Raw genomic sequence first — 18,240 nt, 5'->3', positions numbered from 1 at the left:
GGATTCGTTTCACACAGTGGTAGTGAAATTTATAATTGGAGGCGGCGTGACCAAGTTTGTGCAGTTTGTGCACTACAAACAACGCCCTGACTTTCTTTAGCTGCTCTTCTGAGAAGGTCGCATCGAAAGTAGTGAGTCAGAAATCGAAAATGCGGTTCTGGATTTTAACTCGGCTGGTTGTATAAGCCTTTACTGATATTATATTTTGGACGTCTTCAGCGTGTAACTTATCCCTGATTTCTTTTGGTGTCAAAGTGCAATCGAGGGTGCGAATGATTTTCGTCATTCGTTGTCTTTACAGACGGATGGGTGTAAGTATAGAACTTAGTCTTGCTCTTGGACAGGATTTCGTTTTCAATTTGGTGGGATTCAGGACCTGATCTCGTAATGAGAAAAACATGAGGGACGGTTTCTGTAGAGTTGATTTGGTGAAGGAGAAATCATTGGGGGGCCGAAATTTTGCTTACCTGGGCGATTTGGTTGGTGGGTGTGGTGGCTTGCTTTTGTGTGAGGGCCTGTGGATATGCTGGTCTGCTGGTGGGCTGTGTTCCTCAGCACAGTAAAGGAAAACCTCTTGGTTGTGGCTAGATAGGTGAGTGGACGCGCAGATATCACCGTTTCCAGGCACTTCCGTCTCTTTTGGCCACAGTTTGGATGCGAGCGTGCGTTTCGCCCTTTCAAAAGGTACGAGATCCTCATTTTCGAACGGGGTGACGCTGCCGCCGGATGATGGAGAGTCAGGGTCCCTCGCTGAATCGTTTTCGTCTTCGAATGACATGGCTGACTCCATTGACGTGTACCCCTCGAGTGTGGGAAGGGGTTCCCATGACGCCTTTCGCTTCGTGTATTATTTTGAATGTTCTTTTCCAAACAACGTTTGTGTTAATCATCATCGACTAGTTTTTCACAAAACGGATTTAACCTGTGGTTTGTAGCGTTGAACTTTTTGGTTGTGCTGTGAATGAAACAAAAAGATCGTTTTACAGGTTGTAAGCACTGAGGAAGGGAGCAACTGACTCCCGAAATATCAACATCTACAAATAAATACAATAAGGTTGTCCCTAATCAAAAAACAATCTTTTCGTTTCATTGAGGTTTAACGTGTTCCTTCATCTCTAGACTAAGAGCAAGTTTGTACATGTACAACTTTCTTCACCTCCTACAGGTAACTAGTTATACCACTCTATGTTACAGCCCTCGTATTGCGGCGCTTTGGCTACTGGTATCTGCGCGAAGCCAAAAATAAGCGTGCACTAAAACTGCTGTAACTTTCTGAATTTCTTTTAAAAATGTAGAACGGGGGTAGGAATTCCGGCAGGAATTTTCACGGTAATAGTCCCTTAAACGCAACTAGACGGTGAAAAGTACCTTTTCAAAAATGATTTAATAGTCGCCGAATAGAAAGTTTAGTGGGTTTCTAATATCCTTATCGCCAAATATGCACCAAAATGCGTACGATTGCATACATTGGAACGCCGAAGTAGCTACATCGAAAGAATGTTATTGATCGAATTTCGAAAAAAAGAAAAAGTGTTCTACAAATCTACAAAATATCTTGTCTAGACCAAGATCCCTCCTTAAATCATTTTTTATCAAGTGGGTCAAATCTTAGAAACAACCTTGCATAGTTAGATTGTTGCCGTTGAGGCGATAGAAACCGCGAAAGCAAACAATTATTAAAATAGTTGAACCCGGATCGTAATTTAACCGATCTTTTATCTATCATTATCTTGAAGATGTCAAACAGATGCAATCACACTGGGATAGACCCAATTCCGTCTTTTCAAGTGTTAGATTAATTGCTTACAACGTAGTGATGATAAGATTAAAGTGATTCATTGACCTTAGATTTTACGGAAAATGTGAAAAATTGTCGTTATCAGTTACGTTGATAAAAAAAAGCTATGAATGTATGTGATCAGGTTCCTCGTTTTTTTCTCTGGGGCACACGTAACGCGTTCTAATGCTATCTTCCAGCTGTTTTTTTTGCCTTATTTATATCAAACAAAAACTGTACTTTTCGCAATAATCACGAAATTGATAAATAACTCAAGTATTCTGTCAAACGCTACCTGCATACGTACATATTTGGGGGCCGTGTGAATTCATTTGTGATTTTAATCAAAGGTTAAATTGATTGGATTATTATGGAAAAGTGAAAATTGTGTTAAAAGTGTCTTAGTGTGTCCCATTCGCGTTGCTGAAAATTGAATTAATAAATGAGAAAGAGATACTAGTTGGGTATACGAGTACTTGTGATAATTCAAAACATTGTAGATCTCGTATCGAAAGCAGAATACCGGTAAGTTTGGACCATGTATCTTTGGGAAACTGCTCTTAATATAATACATTCATAACTTCTTAGAAAAAAATTTGAATCCATTATTGTTATCAACTAAAAAGTTGCTGTTGCAAGTTACCTATTTGTTCATAATTCTATTTTTATAGAGTTAAAAGATTTGTTTATAATTTCCAAGCTTCTTTGGGGGCTAGAAATAATTTACTTCGCCATTCAAGTTTGCTAATTTGAATAAGCTCATTAGAGCAGAGTCACTTTCATTTGACTGATGGTTCGAGCAAGGTTGCTCAATTCACCTGTTGGATTATATTGTGTCTGTTAAGCGAGTATCGATGAATTACTTAGCTGAAATGTGATGAAATATATCTTTTGGCGGCGTGTGACTTTTTTAAGATAGACAATATGTTGGATGTGTGTTTGTGTTTTCCAGGAATTGGATAGTGCTGAATCGATTAGCAAAAAGATGGCTTTGTTATAATTCTGAGTTTTTGTCACAAACAACTAACTCGAAAATAGTTGAAACTTTTATGAGTACGAGTATAAGATTCTGAAATTTCATGGTCAAAAGGAATGATTATCAGAAGAAAAAGTTCACACGTGCTTGCATGACACTACGCTAGCTAGTTTGAGATGGATATTTTGATACCTCTGACCCTTCAAATTAATAACAATTCAGTGTCAAGTCATTACTATATTCGTTTGCAAGCTCAGTCTTCAAAAACAAAATTACCGGAAGCTGCAAATACTATTATATTTCTCAATAAGGTCGCGAAAGAAAAAACTGTCTGATCATGCTCGAAACTATTATTACGAAACTCAGATAACATGATCGAAGGAAGAGAGAAACCAATACAAATAGTAATCTTGTCTGAAACCCCGTTGAACCCTAAATGTCATGAAGTTTGGGGGTTCCCGCGTCTCTATATCTAACTAAAGGTAACGCCACTTCTGGAAAAGCTCCACTGGAAGTTAGGGGAACTCAAAAATCTTCACAAACCGCGTGTTTTTGAAAGAATGAACAACTGCATCTAGAAAAAGACATACATATATACTTGTACTGTACAGAAGTTTAGTGGAATCTGCAATATATAACAAGTCGGGAAACCGGAAGCTTGACGCTTCAGGTATAAAAGGTTTTATGTTTCCCTATGTGAGGAGAATAACGTAGTTCTCCATTGGCTTATAGCATTGACCCGAAATATTTAAATCGCTCAGTTCTGGGCAGGTTACCGCCATTGCCAGAACTCAGCGATTTAAATATCTGGAGGGGCAGATTACTGCCATTGAAAGAACTAAGCGATTTAAATATCTCGAATCAATGCTACCAGCCAATGGAGAACTGCGTAATGAAATTGTTTCAAGCATTAACGCCACCTGGATGAAGTGGCATTCCCCAACTGGTGTTCTCTGTGATCGACGTATCAGTGCACGTCCCAAATCTAAAATTTACTGCAATGTCGCCTGTCTGCCGGTCTCTATAGTTTGAGTGTTGACTATAAAGGACAATGAACGGCGTCTTGCAGTAATGGGGCGAAGACGTTGCAATGCACTGGTGGCGTGACATGTTTTGATCACGTCTGAAATGAGAATATCCGCGATCGATATGGGTTTGCACCGATCGTGGAAAAACTGCGAGAGAGGCGTTTTCGATGGTGTGGCCACGTAATTTACGCTAACGAGAATCCAACAAAAAGTATTAGTCAGAACATCGAAGTCAACGGTAGGCAACCAAAAAGCCGTCCAAAACAATGGTCGCATGATACACAGGATGGAGATTTGAAGGTCTCGCGATCCTGATCAGGCATTTGATAAAATAAAATGACGAAACCGATCACGACGAGCCGACCCCGCTTGTGAACTGAAGGCTGAAGAAAAAGAAGAAGATGTGAGGAGCGATAAGCCTGACAGTTCCGTGTCACATAGTGAAAAATTCTATTTTTAGAAAGCAATTTAATAAATCATTTGATGGAAAGTACTGTATTGAAATAGTCAACCTCACACGCTTCACACTCTGAGTTTAATATTAATAGCAAATGCCAACAATTTAACCAACATCAAATATAAACAAGTCGGAATACCGGAAGTTCGCGCTTCGGGTATAAAGGTTTTGTGTTCATCTTATGTAAGAGACGCACATTTTTCTGTCCGTATATAGCTACAAATCCAACATAATCCTTCATATTTTTCCAAACTACGAGACATACGTACATATTAGAGCCATAGATATCACGCTCACCCTAAACAAACAAACTGCCTATTACCGAATACTGTACACATATATGCACGTATCTAAATTTATCGTACCCATATTTCCGATTTACGTCTTATATCTATCTGAATTAGGCACTACCCGCAAAGTTCATTAGCACGCATATATTATATACCTACATACACACATGTCTGGTTGACAAATAACTAAAAAACTAAAACCAAATAATTCTCTGCGACCCAATTCATAAGAATTCATTTCGTTGTGGTATTGACGAATTGATATGTGATGATGACGTCATGCGGGTTGTAGAGTGCACGAAATTCACAAAAAATTGTAAAGTTTCACCCCCTATAACTTTGTTAATAATAGTTGGATTTTCTTCAAACTTGACCAACCTGTGCATTATATTCTTCATTACACTCATGCCAAATTTTGTACTTCTGGGATGAACATAAGGGGGGGTGCCGGGTAAATTTCTAAAATGTGGAAATATACTATTATTAACTTTATTTGTGCAGATATCGGAACCGGATATATTTTGAGGCCTAGATTTCGTAGAGATGCACTACTGTGATTTTTTTCAGATTTTTCGGTTGGATAGGTTCTGAGAACGAGATCTCTTACACTTTTTGTGGGTCATATTTTCAACCCTTACTCCCCTATGTTTCATCTAATATCAAATATTGAACCAGATTCGAAAAGTACTAATTGAGACCTTTCATTTGATACCCTACTTGGCTACATTCTGTGAAAAAAAAATTTGCACCCTCCATTCACATGTACGGGGAGCCCCCCCCCCCCTTAAACTTAACGCAAGATGGCGCCATTTACTGCATGTAAAGGGATCACCAGATTACATACTCTCACCAATTTTCGTGACAATCGGTCTAGCCGTTTCCGAATAAATCGGGTGTGACAGACAGACAAACAGACAGACAGACGGACAGACAGACACCGTCTCGATTCTAATAAGGTTTTGTTTCACACAAAACCTTAAAAAGGGCTAGGGAGAATTAAATTCTTCTTGAATGGAATTTTAATATTTCACTCGAATGTCAACTATTCGCGTTAATTATGACGTCAGCATCTTATTTGCATGGCTTAGGATGCTGTTAATTAGCACGAAATTGATAAGTTTGAACTGCTATAACTTTCCCAATAATAGTTGGATGTCGGTGCAAAATTTAGTATACTTAGGAGTAACTTAAAGGGAGTTTTTTAGTATATTTCTAAAAGTTGATAATATACTATTAGTAAATTTTTTGAGCAGATGCTGGAATAGGACATCTCTCGTAGATTAGATTTCACATAAGTGTTTTACACAAAATCTTAAAAAGTGTTGCAGATAAGTAGATTCTTCATAATGCGACTTTAATATTCCACGCGAATGTCAATTATTCCGGGTAATTATGACGTCAGCATCTGATTTGCATGGCTTCGGAAGCGGTAAATTCGCGCGAAATTGCTAAGTTTGAACTGCTATAACTTTGGCGTTAATTGCCAGATTTCTACGAAATTTTGCATGTATATACGAAATATTGTCCTCTATGCTGGTATAAAATTCGGAAGTGCTGGGATGAATTTAAGGGGGGTTTTCAGTAAATTTCTAAAAAGTAGTAATATACTATTAGTAAGTTTATTTGAGCAGATATTGGAACATTTGGACATATTTTGAGGCCTAGATTTCACCTAGGCGCACCACTCCGATTTTTTCCGGATTTTCAGGTTGGGTAGTTTCCGAAAATGAGTCCTGTCTCACTTCAAGTGCGTTCATTTTGACTCATTACTCACGCACTAATATCAGTTTCGGAAAGTACAAATCGGGACCTTTCATTTGATATCCTACACAACTATATCCGGTGAAAAAAATTTTTGAATCCCCCCTTTACATGTATGGGGAGCCCTCCTTTAAACTCCACCTAAATTTATGCCACTCACTGTATGCGTGGGATTTCATAGTTCCCATCTTCCCATCATAACTTTATTTGCGCAGATATTGGAACCGGGTGTATTTTGAGGCCTAGATTTCGTAGAGATTTTTTTTTCAATTTTTCGGTTGGGTAGGTTCTAAGAACGAGACCTGTTACACTTTTTCTGGGTCATATTTTGAGCCCTCACTCCCCTATGTTTCACCCAATATCAAATATGGAACTAGTTTTGAAAAGTACTAATTGAGACCTTCAATTGATACCCCACATGGCCACTTTTATGAGAATAAGTTTGCACCCTCCATTCACCCCCCCCCCCCCCCCCCCCCCCCCCCCCATTAAACTTAACACAAAATAGCACCACTTGCTGCACATAAAGGGAACAGCAGATCACACACTCTTACCAATTTTCGTGACAACCGGCCAAACCGTTTCCGAATAAATGAGGTGTGACAGACAAACAGACGGACAACTCCAAATATGTCTGCCGAGGCGTTCACCACATGCCTTAAAGAAGGACAATGGAAGAAGCAGAAATTGATACTAGTCCCCAAGCCAAACAAACCTTTGGGTGAAGCTTCATCCTACAGGCCGATATGCCTTCTAAATAATACTGGCAAACTATTCGAACGAGTAATCTATAACAGATTAATTCAAATTGCCGAAAAGGATGGTCTCTCCGAAAATCAGTTCGGTTTTCGAAAGAGGAGGTCTACAACGGATGCACTTGCCCAAGCAGTTAACACAGCTAAGACCGCACTTGACGAGGGCAAATGTTGTACAGTGATTACACTTGATGTGAAGAATGCCTTCAATTCTGCTAGATGGAGCAAGATACTTGAGTCCCTAAACAACTTAGGCGTGGCGAAGTACCTGATGCGTATCGTTGCCGACTTCCTAACCGATAGGATTCTGTGCTGCGAATCAGATGAAGGAATGAAATCATACCAAACGACATGCGGAGTTCCACAGGAGTCTGTCCTAGGGCCACTCTTGTGGATTATTATATATAACGGAGTACTGACCCTAGACCTTCTTACTGGTGTGGCCTCCATTGTTTTCGCGAACGATATTGGTGTGATGGTTGTTGCACGCCTTCTCGAAGAAGTCGAGCTTTATGCTAATGAAGCAGTCTATGAGATTAAATTCTGGTTAGAGAATGCTGGTCTACAGCTCGCAGAGCATAAGACGGAAGTAGTACTTATTACCAAGCGGAGAAAGTGCACTTCCATGAAAATCAAAGTTAGAACGCAAACGATGTATTCCAAGCCTACACTTATGTACTTAGGTGTAATGATTGACCAGAGGTTACATTTCAAATTGCGTGTGGAGGGTGCAGCAACCAAGACATATAATATCGGAGCGCTGGTTGCGAGAATGCTACCAATTATAGGTGGCCCAAGGCCGAGCCGTCGACTCCTTATTTCGAAGGTGGTCAGTTCGATCCTTCTTTATGCAGCCCCAGTATGAGCAGCTACACTGAAAAATACAGCAAATAAGAGAAAGATTGGAGCTGCGTATCGCATAAGTGTACTCCGAACATGATGCGCTTACTGAACAATATCCAATGAAGCAGCTTGCGTGATAGCAGGAATGGTCCCGATTGAGATTCTGGCGAAAGAAATACAACGACTTTACGATTGAGCGTATCTCACCGTATAATCTCCTGCCCGTCGGCTTCAGTTCGCACGAACTGAAACTGTCGCGGAATGGCAAGAGAAGTGGGACGAGTCAGAAAAAGGCCGCTGGACTCACAAAATCATATGGGTTATCCGGAAATGGATCGAGCGATCCACGGCGAACTACGTCTCGACCTAACTCAATTCTTGAGCGGACACGGAGGCTGTCGAGTATATCTGCATCGATTTGGGCGTGATGATTCGCCATATTTCCCAAAGTGTCCAAATATTGCAGAAGACGCAGAACATGTCTTTTTTCATTGCCCAAAGGCTACATTAGAAGGTACAACTGGGGAGGACTTTACACCCGAAAATATAATGGAACTTATGGTGAAAGCAAAGGGGATATGGACCGAAGTCGAAAAAGTGATTGCAGCCATCGGAAAGAAGCTTAGGCAGGAAGAAGTCATCCGAAAGAATGAACGCGAGAGAAACACGAGTATTAACATGAGCGCAGAATAAATTCTGATCCAACCCCGCAACGTAATACCAAATAGGAGTCCCGCGGGGAGGTGGAAGGAGAAGGAGGTGGTTTTAGTGGGTAAGAGTCCCACATAACCGTGTGGTAGGAGCCTGCGGTAGCTTTTGAAGCGACTCGATTCTAATAAGGTTTTGTTTCACACAAAACCTTAAAAAGGGCTGGGGAGAAATAGATTCTTCATGAATGGAATTTTAATATTTTATTCAAATATCAATTATTCTCGCTAATTATGATGTCAGCATCTTATTTGCATGGCTTAGGATGCGGTAAGTTTGACTTGCTTTAACTTTGACACTAATAGTCGGATTTTCATAAAACTTGGCATATGTATGCACGAAACTGTCGTCTATGAGGTGTAAAATTTAGTACTCCTAGGATAAACTGAAGAAATAAATTCGTCATAAATGTGACTTTAATATTTCACGCGAACGAATGTCAACTATTCTCGTTAATTATGACGTCAGCATCTAATTTGCATGGCTTTAGAAGCGCGAAGTTGTTAAGTTTGAACTGCTATAACTTTGGCGTTAATGGCCAGATTTCCATGAAATTTGGCATGTTTATGCAAAATGTGATCCTCTATACTGGTGCGAAATTTGGTAGCCCTAGGATGAATTTCAGTAAATTTCTAAAAGTTGGTAAAATACTATTAGTAAGTTTATTTGAACAGATATCGGAATGGGACATATTTTGAGGCTTAGATTTCATCTAAGCGCACCACCCTGATTTTTTTCGGATTTTTGGGTTGGGTCTCACTTTAAGTGCGTACATTTCGACTCCCTACTCAAGTACTTCGCAATTCCCGCCAAAACTAATATCAGTTTCGAAAAGTACTAATCGAGACGTTTCATTTGATATTCCACACGATTATCCGGTGAAAAAAATTGTTAAATCCCCCCTTTGCATGTATGGGGAGCCCCCCCCTTTAAACTCCACGTAAATTTATGTCACTCACTGCGTATGCGTGGGATTTCGTAGTTCCTATCTGTCGACCAAATTTCGTTTCGATCGGTTTAGCCGTTTTGAAGAAAAGTGCGTGTGAAAGACAGAGAGACGGATACCCAGACAGACGGACAGTGAACCAATTTTACAATTTACACAAAACCTTAAAAATCGTAATAACGACATTAAAAACTCAAAAAATTACTAGTAAAAACTCCAAATGAAGACTTATCGTTTCATATACAGTCAGCCAATTAAAAAGTTGGACAGTTACTACAACACACTTTCAAGTCAAATATCTCAGAAATCAGTCTAAACTTTTTGATGACCATTTGGAAAAAAAACAACACATCTGTATGCGCATTTTCTAACGTTATTATTATTTAATTGGTTTTATTGGAAACAGAAAAATAGCGATTAAACAAAAAGTAAGCATTTTGCACAGTCAAAAATAAACTTGGACACTTCAAATTTCATCACCATCATCAGCGGCGCAACAACCGGTATCCGGTTTAGGCCTGCCTTAATACATCCCGGTTTTGCGCCGAGGTCCACCAATTCGATATCCCTAAAAGCTGTATTGCGTCCTGATCTATGCCAGCACTCCATCTCAGGCAGGGTCTGCCTCGTCTTCTTTTTCTACCTTAGATATTGCCCTTATAGACTTTCCGGGCTGGAACATCCTCATCCATACGGATTAAATGACCCACCCACCGTAACCTATTGAGCCGGATTTTATCCACAACCTAACGGTCATGGTATTCTTCAAATTTAATACAAAAATTCTCTCTGTTAAATGGACATTAGTTGATTTCCGTTTCCTATCATTTTGTTTAACTGAATCAAGAGTAGATGGTGCTGTATAAAAAACTTGACTATCAGCTGATGTTGCTAATGATGTACTGTAGCCAACTTCTAGTTTGTTTTTAGTCAAATTAGACGTCATTTAGTGGGAGACGCTGTGTTTGGGTTCGTGTTCTGCTTTCGCTAAGTAGGAAACCACTATCTTGCCGGTGCCGGAGATAATAACAGGTGAATTCTATTTTTCATAGCTTAGTGGAGGCTTTTGCTTATTTACGTTTGCCTTGGTTAGAAACCTGCATCGTAGTTTTTAAGTTACAGGAGTTGGAAGTCGACAGCCCTTCTACCATTATGATTAGCTGGGGTAGTTATACCCAAGTTTACAAAATCGGTAGCTAACTGTGCTGACAATAACAAAGTAACACGTTTCCAAGGAAGTAATCGTGTTGCAATCCTTTCGGCAAAACCAAAGCCGGACCTCGATTCATAATACACTATTGTACCTCTTTTGCGAGCGATATGCTTCGCATTATAGCTCTCTGAATTCAATAGTGTTCATTCGTTCGTATTTACTATTTTATCCAATTTAATAACCAAACAAATCAGTGTCTTTATAGTGGATGCGTACTGCATTTAGCCGTTAACGCTGGCATCATAAGATTCAGCCTGCCACTTTTGTGTGGTCTCACAGCAAATTTGTATGTGCTCCTGAAAAATATAATATCGAATCGTTTCGTGGCTTCTGTATTCCGGAAGTTAACTAATAACCGCTGCACACGGGCCAATCAAGTGGCAAGTTGCAGTTGGTCACTCAAATGACAGGACCTCAGGATGAGAAGAAGTTACACTGTCGGTGGGGTAGTTTGCAACTTCAGTATGGTAGAGCAAAAACAACGATCGTTCATCACACCATTTCTACTCGAGAAGAGCTTAGGAATTGTTAATTGAGTTGCAGACTATCTGAAGTACGTAGAGCCCATATATGATATGTATAGGAGGAGCGAGTGGGAACATATAATCTTTGCAGCTTCTTAATTTTTTTAAATACATATGTATGTCAATTTCAGTTTCTAGAGGCGAAACATACATATATTCTGTTTTTGTTCTTACATATACATATACATGTATATGGATGTAAATATTTTGAAAAGTTCCGTTTCACCTTAGCCGCTTGAGCGTCGGAGCTACAATTGGGTCTTGTGGAATTGGCATACATTAAAAGCTCGACAGTCACCAGGTCCGCGACCATTTAGGTATAATTTCACAGGGTAAGCTTAGACGCGAGCTTACCCTGTGAAATTGCTGCTTCTATTGCTTTCAGTTTTCTTTCTTCTTACTTCCTTCATCAGCTCGTTTTGTATTTTTACGATTGTGGTGAAACCAGCAAGCAAATTCTGCTTCACCCTTAGCATCTCCGTGCTAAGAAGACTACAGAAGATTCAACTCCCAGTGCATTGTTCATTTTATGGTGGAGAAAAATAAAAGCTCACTTTCGAAAATCGACAGTGCGGGAGGAAAATTCCTCTCATAAGGTCTGGTGTTAGAACCGTACATGCGGTGCACTGTATTGATGGGCGCCCACCTGGTTGCGGGTATGTGGCATTGCACATCCCTTTATGAATTGTCACTTGGGATAGTAAAACACGCCCAAGAAAACCATCTAAACGCATCAACACACCAATATATTAATCACATGGGTCACGGGCCAGTTCACTTCCGTTCCCCTTTGCCGTTGAATTTGCATCTCTTGTATACAGCCTTCTTACTCCGGACTGATCACCTTCCTAGCGCTTGGAGCACATTCCTTATCAGCATCACAAAACTGTGGCAGTGAAACACCACATGCACCAGATCCTCCGATCTGCCACCGCGTCCATCCAAAGCGATGCATATACTGCCTGTAGCGGCCACCAGGTCTCGTGAGGAACTGGGTAATGTGGTTCCAACTACTCGTGTTTCCGCTCAAGCCATACCCTAATATTGGGAATGTTGCCTATGTTATGTTATCTCGATCATCCTTTTCCAGAAACCTAATAGCTTCTTCGACGTCTATAATCGTATCTTCGAAGTTCATCTTCAAGTCCGGTGTCGCGTAGTTCAATCCTTTATTCAATAAATTCAGTTCTTCATCTATAAAAACTTCCGACGATCCGTTAACTACAAAGTCTGCTATATTTTCTATTGACTTATTTTCTGTCCTATATGCTTATTCCAGGTAATTAGGGTAAGTGATTAAGAGGGTATTACAATTTCAGAAAAATTAAATATTAGTTATCACGTTAGTTGGTCTAATAGGTTAGTGTATATAGGACTTTGGGCTAACATGACCTGATTGTTCTAGATAAACTTTACGCGGTAATTAATGAATGTACTTTCGAATACTGAAATACCCCAAGAATGTTAGAAGAAAACAAAAATGCATCGCACACTTTTATTTTTAACATTGCATCAAAATTAGAACTTTAGCATTGCATCAAAAGTATAACCTTTCCATTGAAAAATCTTATGTCAAATCTAATTTTCTAACTTCCATTATTTGCGACCAAATCCAGGCCTACTCCGCCACGGAGAACACCGGTGATAAATTTCGAATGTTGTTAACCCCGCTGCCCCTCATCACTCCGCCCCCAGATGAAACCTAGGGGTTTCAGCGACTGAACTCGGAACTGCGTTCCTCATTATTCGACGAAGCGAATGTTAATTTGGGGCGCAAACGGGTTTCAGCCTGGATAAGGAGACAGCCTTTTTATGTCCCCCGATTTCGAGCTGGAAGAAATGCTCTCCCCGCTCGAGAACACGGTACGGGCCTTTGTATGGAGGCTGCAGCGGTTTCCGGACAGCATCCGTCCTGACCAGGACGTGCGTACACGTGTCCAGCTCCTTGGGAGCGCAGGCAGGTGCAGTCAAGTGTCGGGTTGGAGGTGTGGCTTTAATGCGGCGAAGGTTGTCCCTCAGCAGGCGCAGCAATCCCGAATCTGTGAGATTTGATCTCTTGTCAAAGATCACTTGGAAGCTTTGGGTTCTCCCCGTATGCCAGCTCCGCGGGGCTGGCAGCAATTCCACTCGCCGGGTTGTTCGCAGGCCGAATAGGACGAGAGGAAAGACCTGAGTCAAGAACAGATCGTCACGAGCCATAATGGCGGCTTTCCGCGTCCGGTGCCAATGCTCTAGCATCCCATTGGATTGCGGGTGGTATGCCGGTTCGCTGGCGTTTGAATCCCAGGAATTTGACTAACTCCGAGAAATGGATGGACTCAAATTGCATTTCCATTGCATTGCCGTAATGTCCTTCAGAGGTATTGCCTCAGGCCACCGCGTAAACCTGTCGATGATTGTAAGGAAATACTTGTAACCGTGCGAGTCTCGCAAAGGGCCTATGATGTCGAAGTGTATGGTGTGGAACCGCTTGGTAGTGCGGGGAAATGAGCCCACTTCTTTTCTTCGATGCACTCTCTGGCCCAAGAGTTGATGTCTTTATTCATGGAGGGCCAGAACTATTTCTCGGTGAATAACCGATTTGCCGTCCTGATGCCTGGATGCGCTATGTGGTGAACCGCGTCGAACACTTCCTTGCGAAATGTGGTCGAAATGTATGGCCGAGGTCAGTACTGCGTCATCCTCCTGCGCCTTGGCGATAGCCGAGAAGTCGAGTGAGTCGGGGATGTTAATCTCGGAGACACGTGCTGTATATCAGACGTAAACTGGCTTATAAAGCTCAGGTGTCGAAGCTGACGACGGGACGCTTTGTCAGGCTTCTGTTTCAAAGCATACGTTAGAGGCTTGTGGTCCATGAACACTGAACGCCTTCTAGGTAAAAGCGGAAGTACTTAATGTGCAAGTACGCGGCGAGCAGTTCTCGATCGTAGGTGCTGTAGTTCCGTTGAGCGGGGTTTAACTGTCTGGAGATGAAGCTCAACGGCTGCCAGACTTGGTTCACCATTTGGTGAAGAGCAGCACCTATTGCGATGTCAGAGGCATCAACAAAAACGGCTAGGGGTGCATGTTTTTGAGGAAATTCCAAGAGTGTAGCATCAGCCAGTTATTGTCGGGATTTATCAAACGCGTGGACAGCCTCTTCAGACGACACAATCTCTCGTATGTCCGTTGTTTTGGGGCCAGGCAAGTACGCGTTCAAAACGGACTGGTTTTGGACGGCCTTGGACAGGAAACGATGATAGAAGTTTAGCATGCCCAAGAACCTCCGTCAATCCTTCACATTTTTCGGACGCGGGAAGCTTATAATTACATGCACTTTGTCTGGGTCGGGCTGTGTTCCGTCAGGGGAAATGAAGTGGCCGATGAATCTCACCTGTGTTTGGAGAAACTTGCATTTATCAACGTTTAGGACTAAACCGGCCTCAAGGAGACGTTGAAAAATGCGTTCGAGGTGGGCTAAGTGCTCAGACTCTGAGGAAGAAGCGACCAAAACATCATCCAAATATACGAAACAGAAGTCGAGGTTTCGCAGGACCGAGTGAATGAAAGGTTTTCGCCGCATTGCACAACCCAAAAATCATCCGTGTGAACTCGAAGAGTCCAAAGGGTGTGCATATTGCCGTCTTTGGAATGTCTTCTGGAGCTACAGGGATATGGTGATACGCCTTGGTAAAACCCAAGGTCGAAAAGATGCGGCAGTTTGTGAGATATGCGCAAAGTCGTGAATGAGTGGAATGGGATATCGGTCTAGCACAGTCTGCGCGTTTAGCCACAGGGGCGCCATTCGCCGTTTGGCTTAAGGACTATATGGAGTGGGGAAGACCAACAGCTGTCCGAAAGTCTGCAGATACGCTGTTGCATAAGTTATTCAAACTCTTTCCGTGCAATAGCCAGCTTCTGGGGTGGTAGGGAACGCACCTTCGAGAAGATAGAGGAACCAGTAGTGTTAATGTGGTGCAGCACGTTGTGCTTCACTGATTTAGAGAGACTACATTCGGTAGTGATCTGGCTGAATTTTTGAAGGAGTGCCCGAACACTAGAGTGAGTAAGAGTAATGTCCTCCAAAAGTACGGAAAGATTGTTGGTTGTGGAATCTATAAAGGACCTGTTCTGCAAGTCCACCAGCAATCCATAGTGACACAAGAAGTCTACGCCTAAAATGGGGAAGCTGACATCCGCCAGGATGAATCGCCACGGGAACGTCCTACGCAAGCCAAGGTTCACGTCCACTTACCTGTACCCGTAGGTTTTAATGCGCGAGGAATTTGCCGCTGCAAGTTTCAGAGGTTGAGGAAATAGCCGATGATGCCTGGGTACGGAAAGAACCGAAACCTTCGCATCAGTATCTACAAGATAAATGCGCCTGCTGAGAGGGTCATAAATTGTTAGGCGACGTAGCGCTGCGTTCTAGGTTGCCGTCGCCAGGTCCCCCCGCTGACCTAGTTTCCTGAGGTAGGCGCGAATTTACACGGGATCGTACATCTGGTGGCTTTTTCGCCATATCTGCGATGGTACCAACAAATGCCTCGGTCCGTAGGTTGACCTGACGACCTGCTACCCGATCGCCCTTTCCGAGCAGAAGGCCGCGGGCGAGCTCGCGACCTGGCGCCCGAACGCTGAGCGTCCAGCGTTACCCTCATCTCAGCCATACTGCCCACAAGCGCGGCCATCTCGCGCTTCAGTTCGCCAACTTCGTCCAAAGGCTGCTGAACGGCCGCTATAGTTGGACGCGCGTGCGCCTCATGCACCTTATCGGCCGCAGCTGCCACCGCCTCCAGATAACCGGAGAGCCGGAGAAATAAATTTCGAATGTTGTTAACCCCGCTACGCCACAAGACTATAGAATTAAGTCAAATAAATTATTACAAAACCAGCATTGAAAAAGGACACATGTTGCGTCCGAAACACGTGTATGCAATCCTTAAATAAAATCTATAGTTAAACTGGAAACTTTTCCTTTTAACAATTTTACTTATAAAGAACTATAGGAAACAAAGGAGCTACTTGTATAAAAAAATTCACTTTCAACAAATTTTTAAACGTTTCCATAGCATTTCTTTTGCATTAAAATTCGTATAAAATGTAGTGGCGTAAACGAACCTTATCAATAACCATCATTCAAACCCTCAGCCAATCAGTTCTGTCTAAATAAACAAACTAAGAGCAAATCTCTTTCCAATCCTAAATTTAGGAAACAATCTCGTTTATTTTCCAAAATTTGTTAACTTTATTTTTCGAGGACGGTTAATAAAGCATGGATATTTTGTTGTCTTTTTCAGGTTCCTCTCAAATGACGATTCGCGTTCGGTAGAATGACAGAGTACAGATACAAAGTATACCTAACAAGATGACGGAGGCTTCTACACAAATAACTTTAGACGACTTAAAAGAAACTCCTTATTCCTTCAACTGTGATGGTTGCGGCAAAAATTTTCCAAATCTTAAATGTTTTTATCAGCACCGGAAGTTGCACAGAAAACATGCCGGAGGAAGCAATCTAGAATATCATAGCTGCCCGTTGAAAAACCTAGACAAGGAAACTCAGCAGCAGCTGAACAAACTAGAACGATATCATCTCTCTACGCTCATCTTGAAGCTAGACACGAGGGCGGGAGATCAAAGTAATTCATCCGCATTTCAATGTAAGCTATGTGAAGGGGTGTTTACGACAAAATCTAGCTTGAAGCGGCACGTCCTCACAAGACACACCGGAGAAAAGGAATACCATTGCGAAATTTGCCCACGTAAATTCGCACTTGCTTACTATTTGAAATATCACATGCGAATTCATGCTACAGAAGGAGTAAAACCGTTCAAATGTGAGATATGCCCAAGATCGTTTTTCAATAAGCGTAGTGTTAAGAACCACATGGAGTCCCACACGCAGGGCGAGACTCGACCCTACAATTGTGACCAGTGTTCCAAGAATTTCAGCAACAAATACCAACTGAAGTATCATTCAAAAATACATGAACTCGGAAAACAATTCAAGTGCGATTACTGCCCGAAACGATTTACCTACAAAGGAAATTTGCAATATCACTTAGGAACTCATAAGGCGGAGGAAAACCCATACGCGTGTGATTACTGCGGCAAACGGTTTACAAATAAATATTATATACTAAAACATGTGAGCCAACATGAAAGGAGTGAATCTGAAATATACAAATGTGATAAATGTCCGAAGGTGTATAAGTACAAACATGGGCTTAAAGCGCATACCAAAGTTCATGAGGAAGAAGAGAATATGGAGTTGTCTGAGTCGGGCTCACTGCGTGCAACCAGAGTGTTAAAATGTGACAATTGCCCAAAAACTTTCATGAACAAGTACAGTTTAAAATACCATCTCGAAGTTCATATGGACGGGGTGAATCCGACCTACACTTGCACCTATGAAACATGTGACAAAAAATTCACTAGAAAATTTATCCTGAACCGACATCTTAAAACTCACGGGAAAGAATTTCAGTGTAACACCTGCGAGAAGAAGTTTTCCAATAAACAAAATCTGAAAATGCATTGTTTGATACATGTAGATAAGAAACCATTTCCTTGTAACGAGTGCGGTAAACAATTTGTTCGACCGGGACTTTTAAAAAAACATCTTAGTAATCACGCTAACAAAAGGGCGAAGACGATATCTAGCTAGATATGTCCTAATAGCAAAGGAGCACAGACTTAGAAAAGTTACTGTTGTTATTATCATATTCATAGATAAATAAATTTTACATTTATTTAACGGATAACACTTTGTATTCATTTCCTTCAAAATTTGAATTCCCAGAGTACGAAGGGCCGGCAAGATTACATCGTAACCAATAAATGTTGGGTTGTGTGTTAGGTTCGTAGAGATATCTTTATGTGGGTGGCTTCAGATAGCAACCAATACGCATGAAAGCATTCTGACTCGGGTTTGCTTGCAACAGGAGTAGAAACGCCACTTACAAACTATTATTTTCAAA

At 41.5% G+C, this 18,240-nt stretch overlaps 1 protein-coding gene across 2 annotated transcripts; it reads left to right on the top strand.

Moving 5' to 3' along the window:
• The first annotated feature begins 1,943 nt into the window (after window positions 1-1,943).
• On the top strand, window positions 1,944-18,016 carry LOC119646626 (gastrula zinc finger protein XlCGF46.1-like). 2 transcript variants are annotated; one of them, XM_038047134.1, is made up of 2 exons: window positions 1,944-2,302; window positions 16,558-18,016. In XM_038047134.1, exon 2 carries the CDS (start codon window positions 16,626-16,628, stop codon window positions 17,925-17,927), a length of 1,302 nt encoding a protein of 433 aa, XP_037903062.1. In that variant the 5' UTR covers window positions 1,944-2,302; window positions 16,558-16,625; the 3' UTR covers window positions 17,928-18,016. The 2 variants fall into 2 exon arrangements, with proteins under 2 accessions (XP_037903062.1, XP_037903063.1); XM_038047135.1 differs by lacking the exon at window positions 1,944-2,302 and adding an exon at window positions 10,493-10,573.
• Window positions 18,017-18,240: the final 224 nt, after the last annotated feature.

The sequence above is a fragment of the Hermetia illucens genome, chromosome 1 (genome assembly GCF_905115235.1).
Source record: "Hermetia illucens chromosome 1, iHerIll2.2.curated.20191125, whole genome shotgun sequence".
NCBI classification, from domain to species: domain Eukaryota; kingdom Metazoa; phylum Arthropoda; class Insecta; order Diptera; family Stratiomyidae; genus Hermetia; species Hermetia illucens.
Note: the sequence above shows the minus strand (reverse complement) of the source record. Positions and strands in the feature narration are given on the sequence as shown.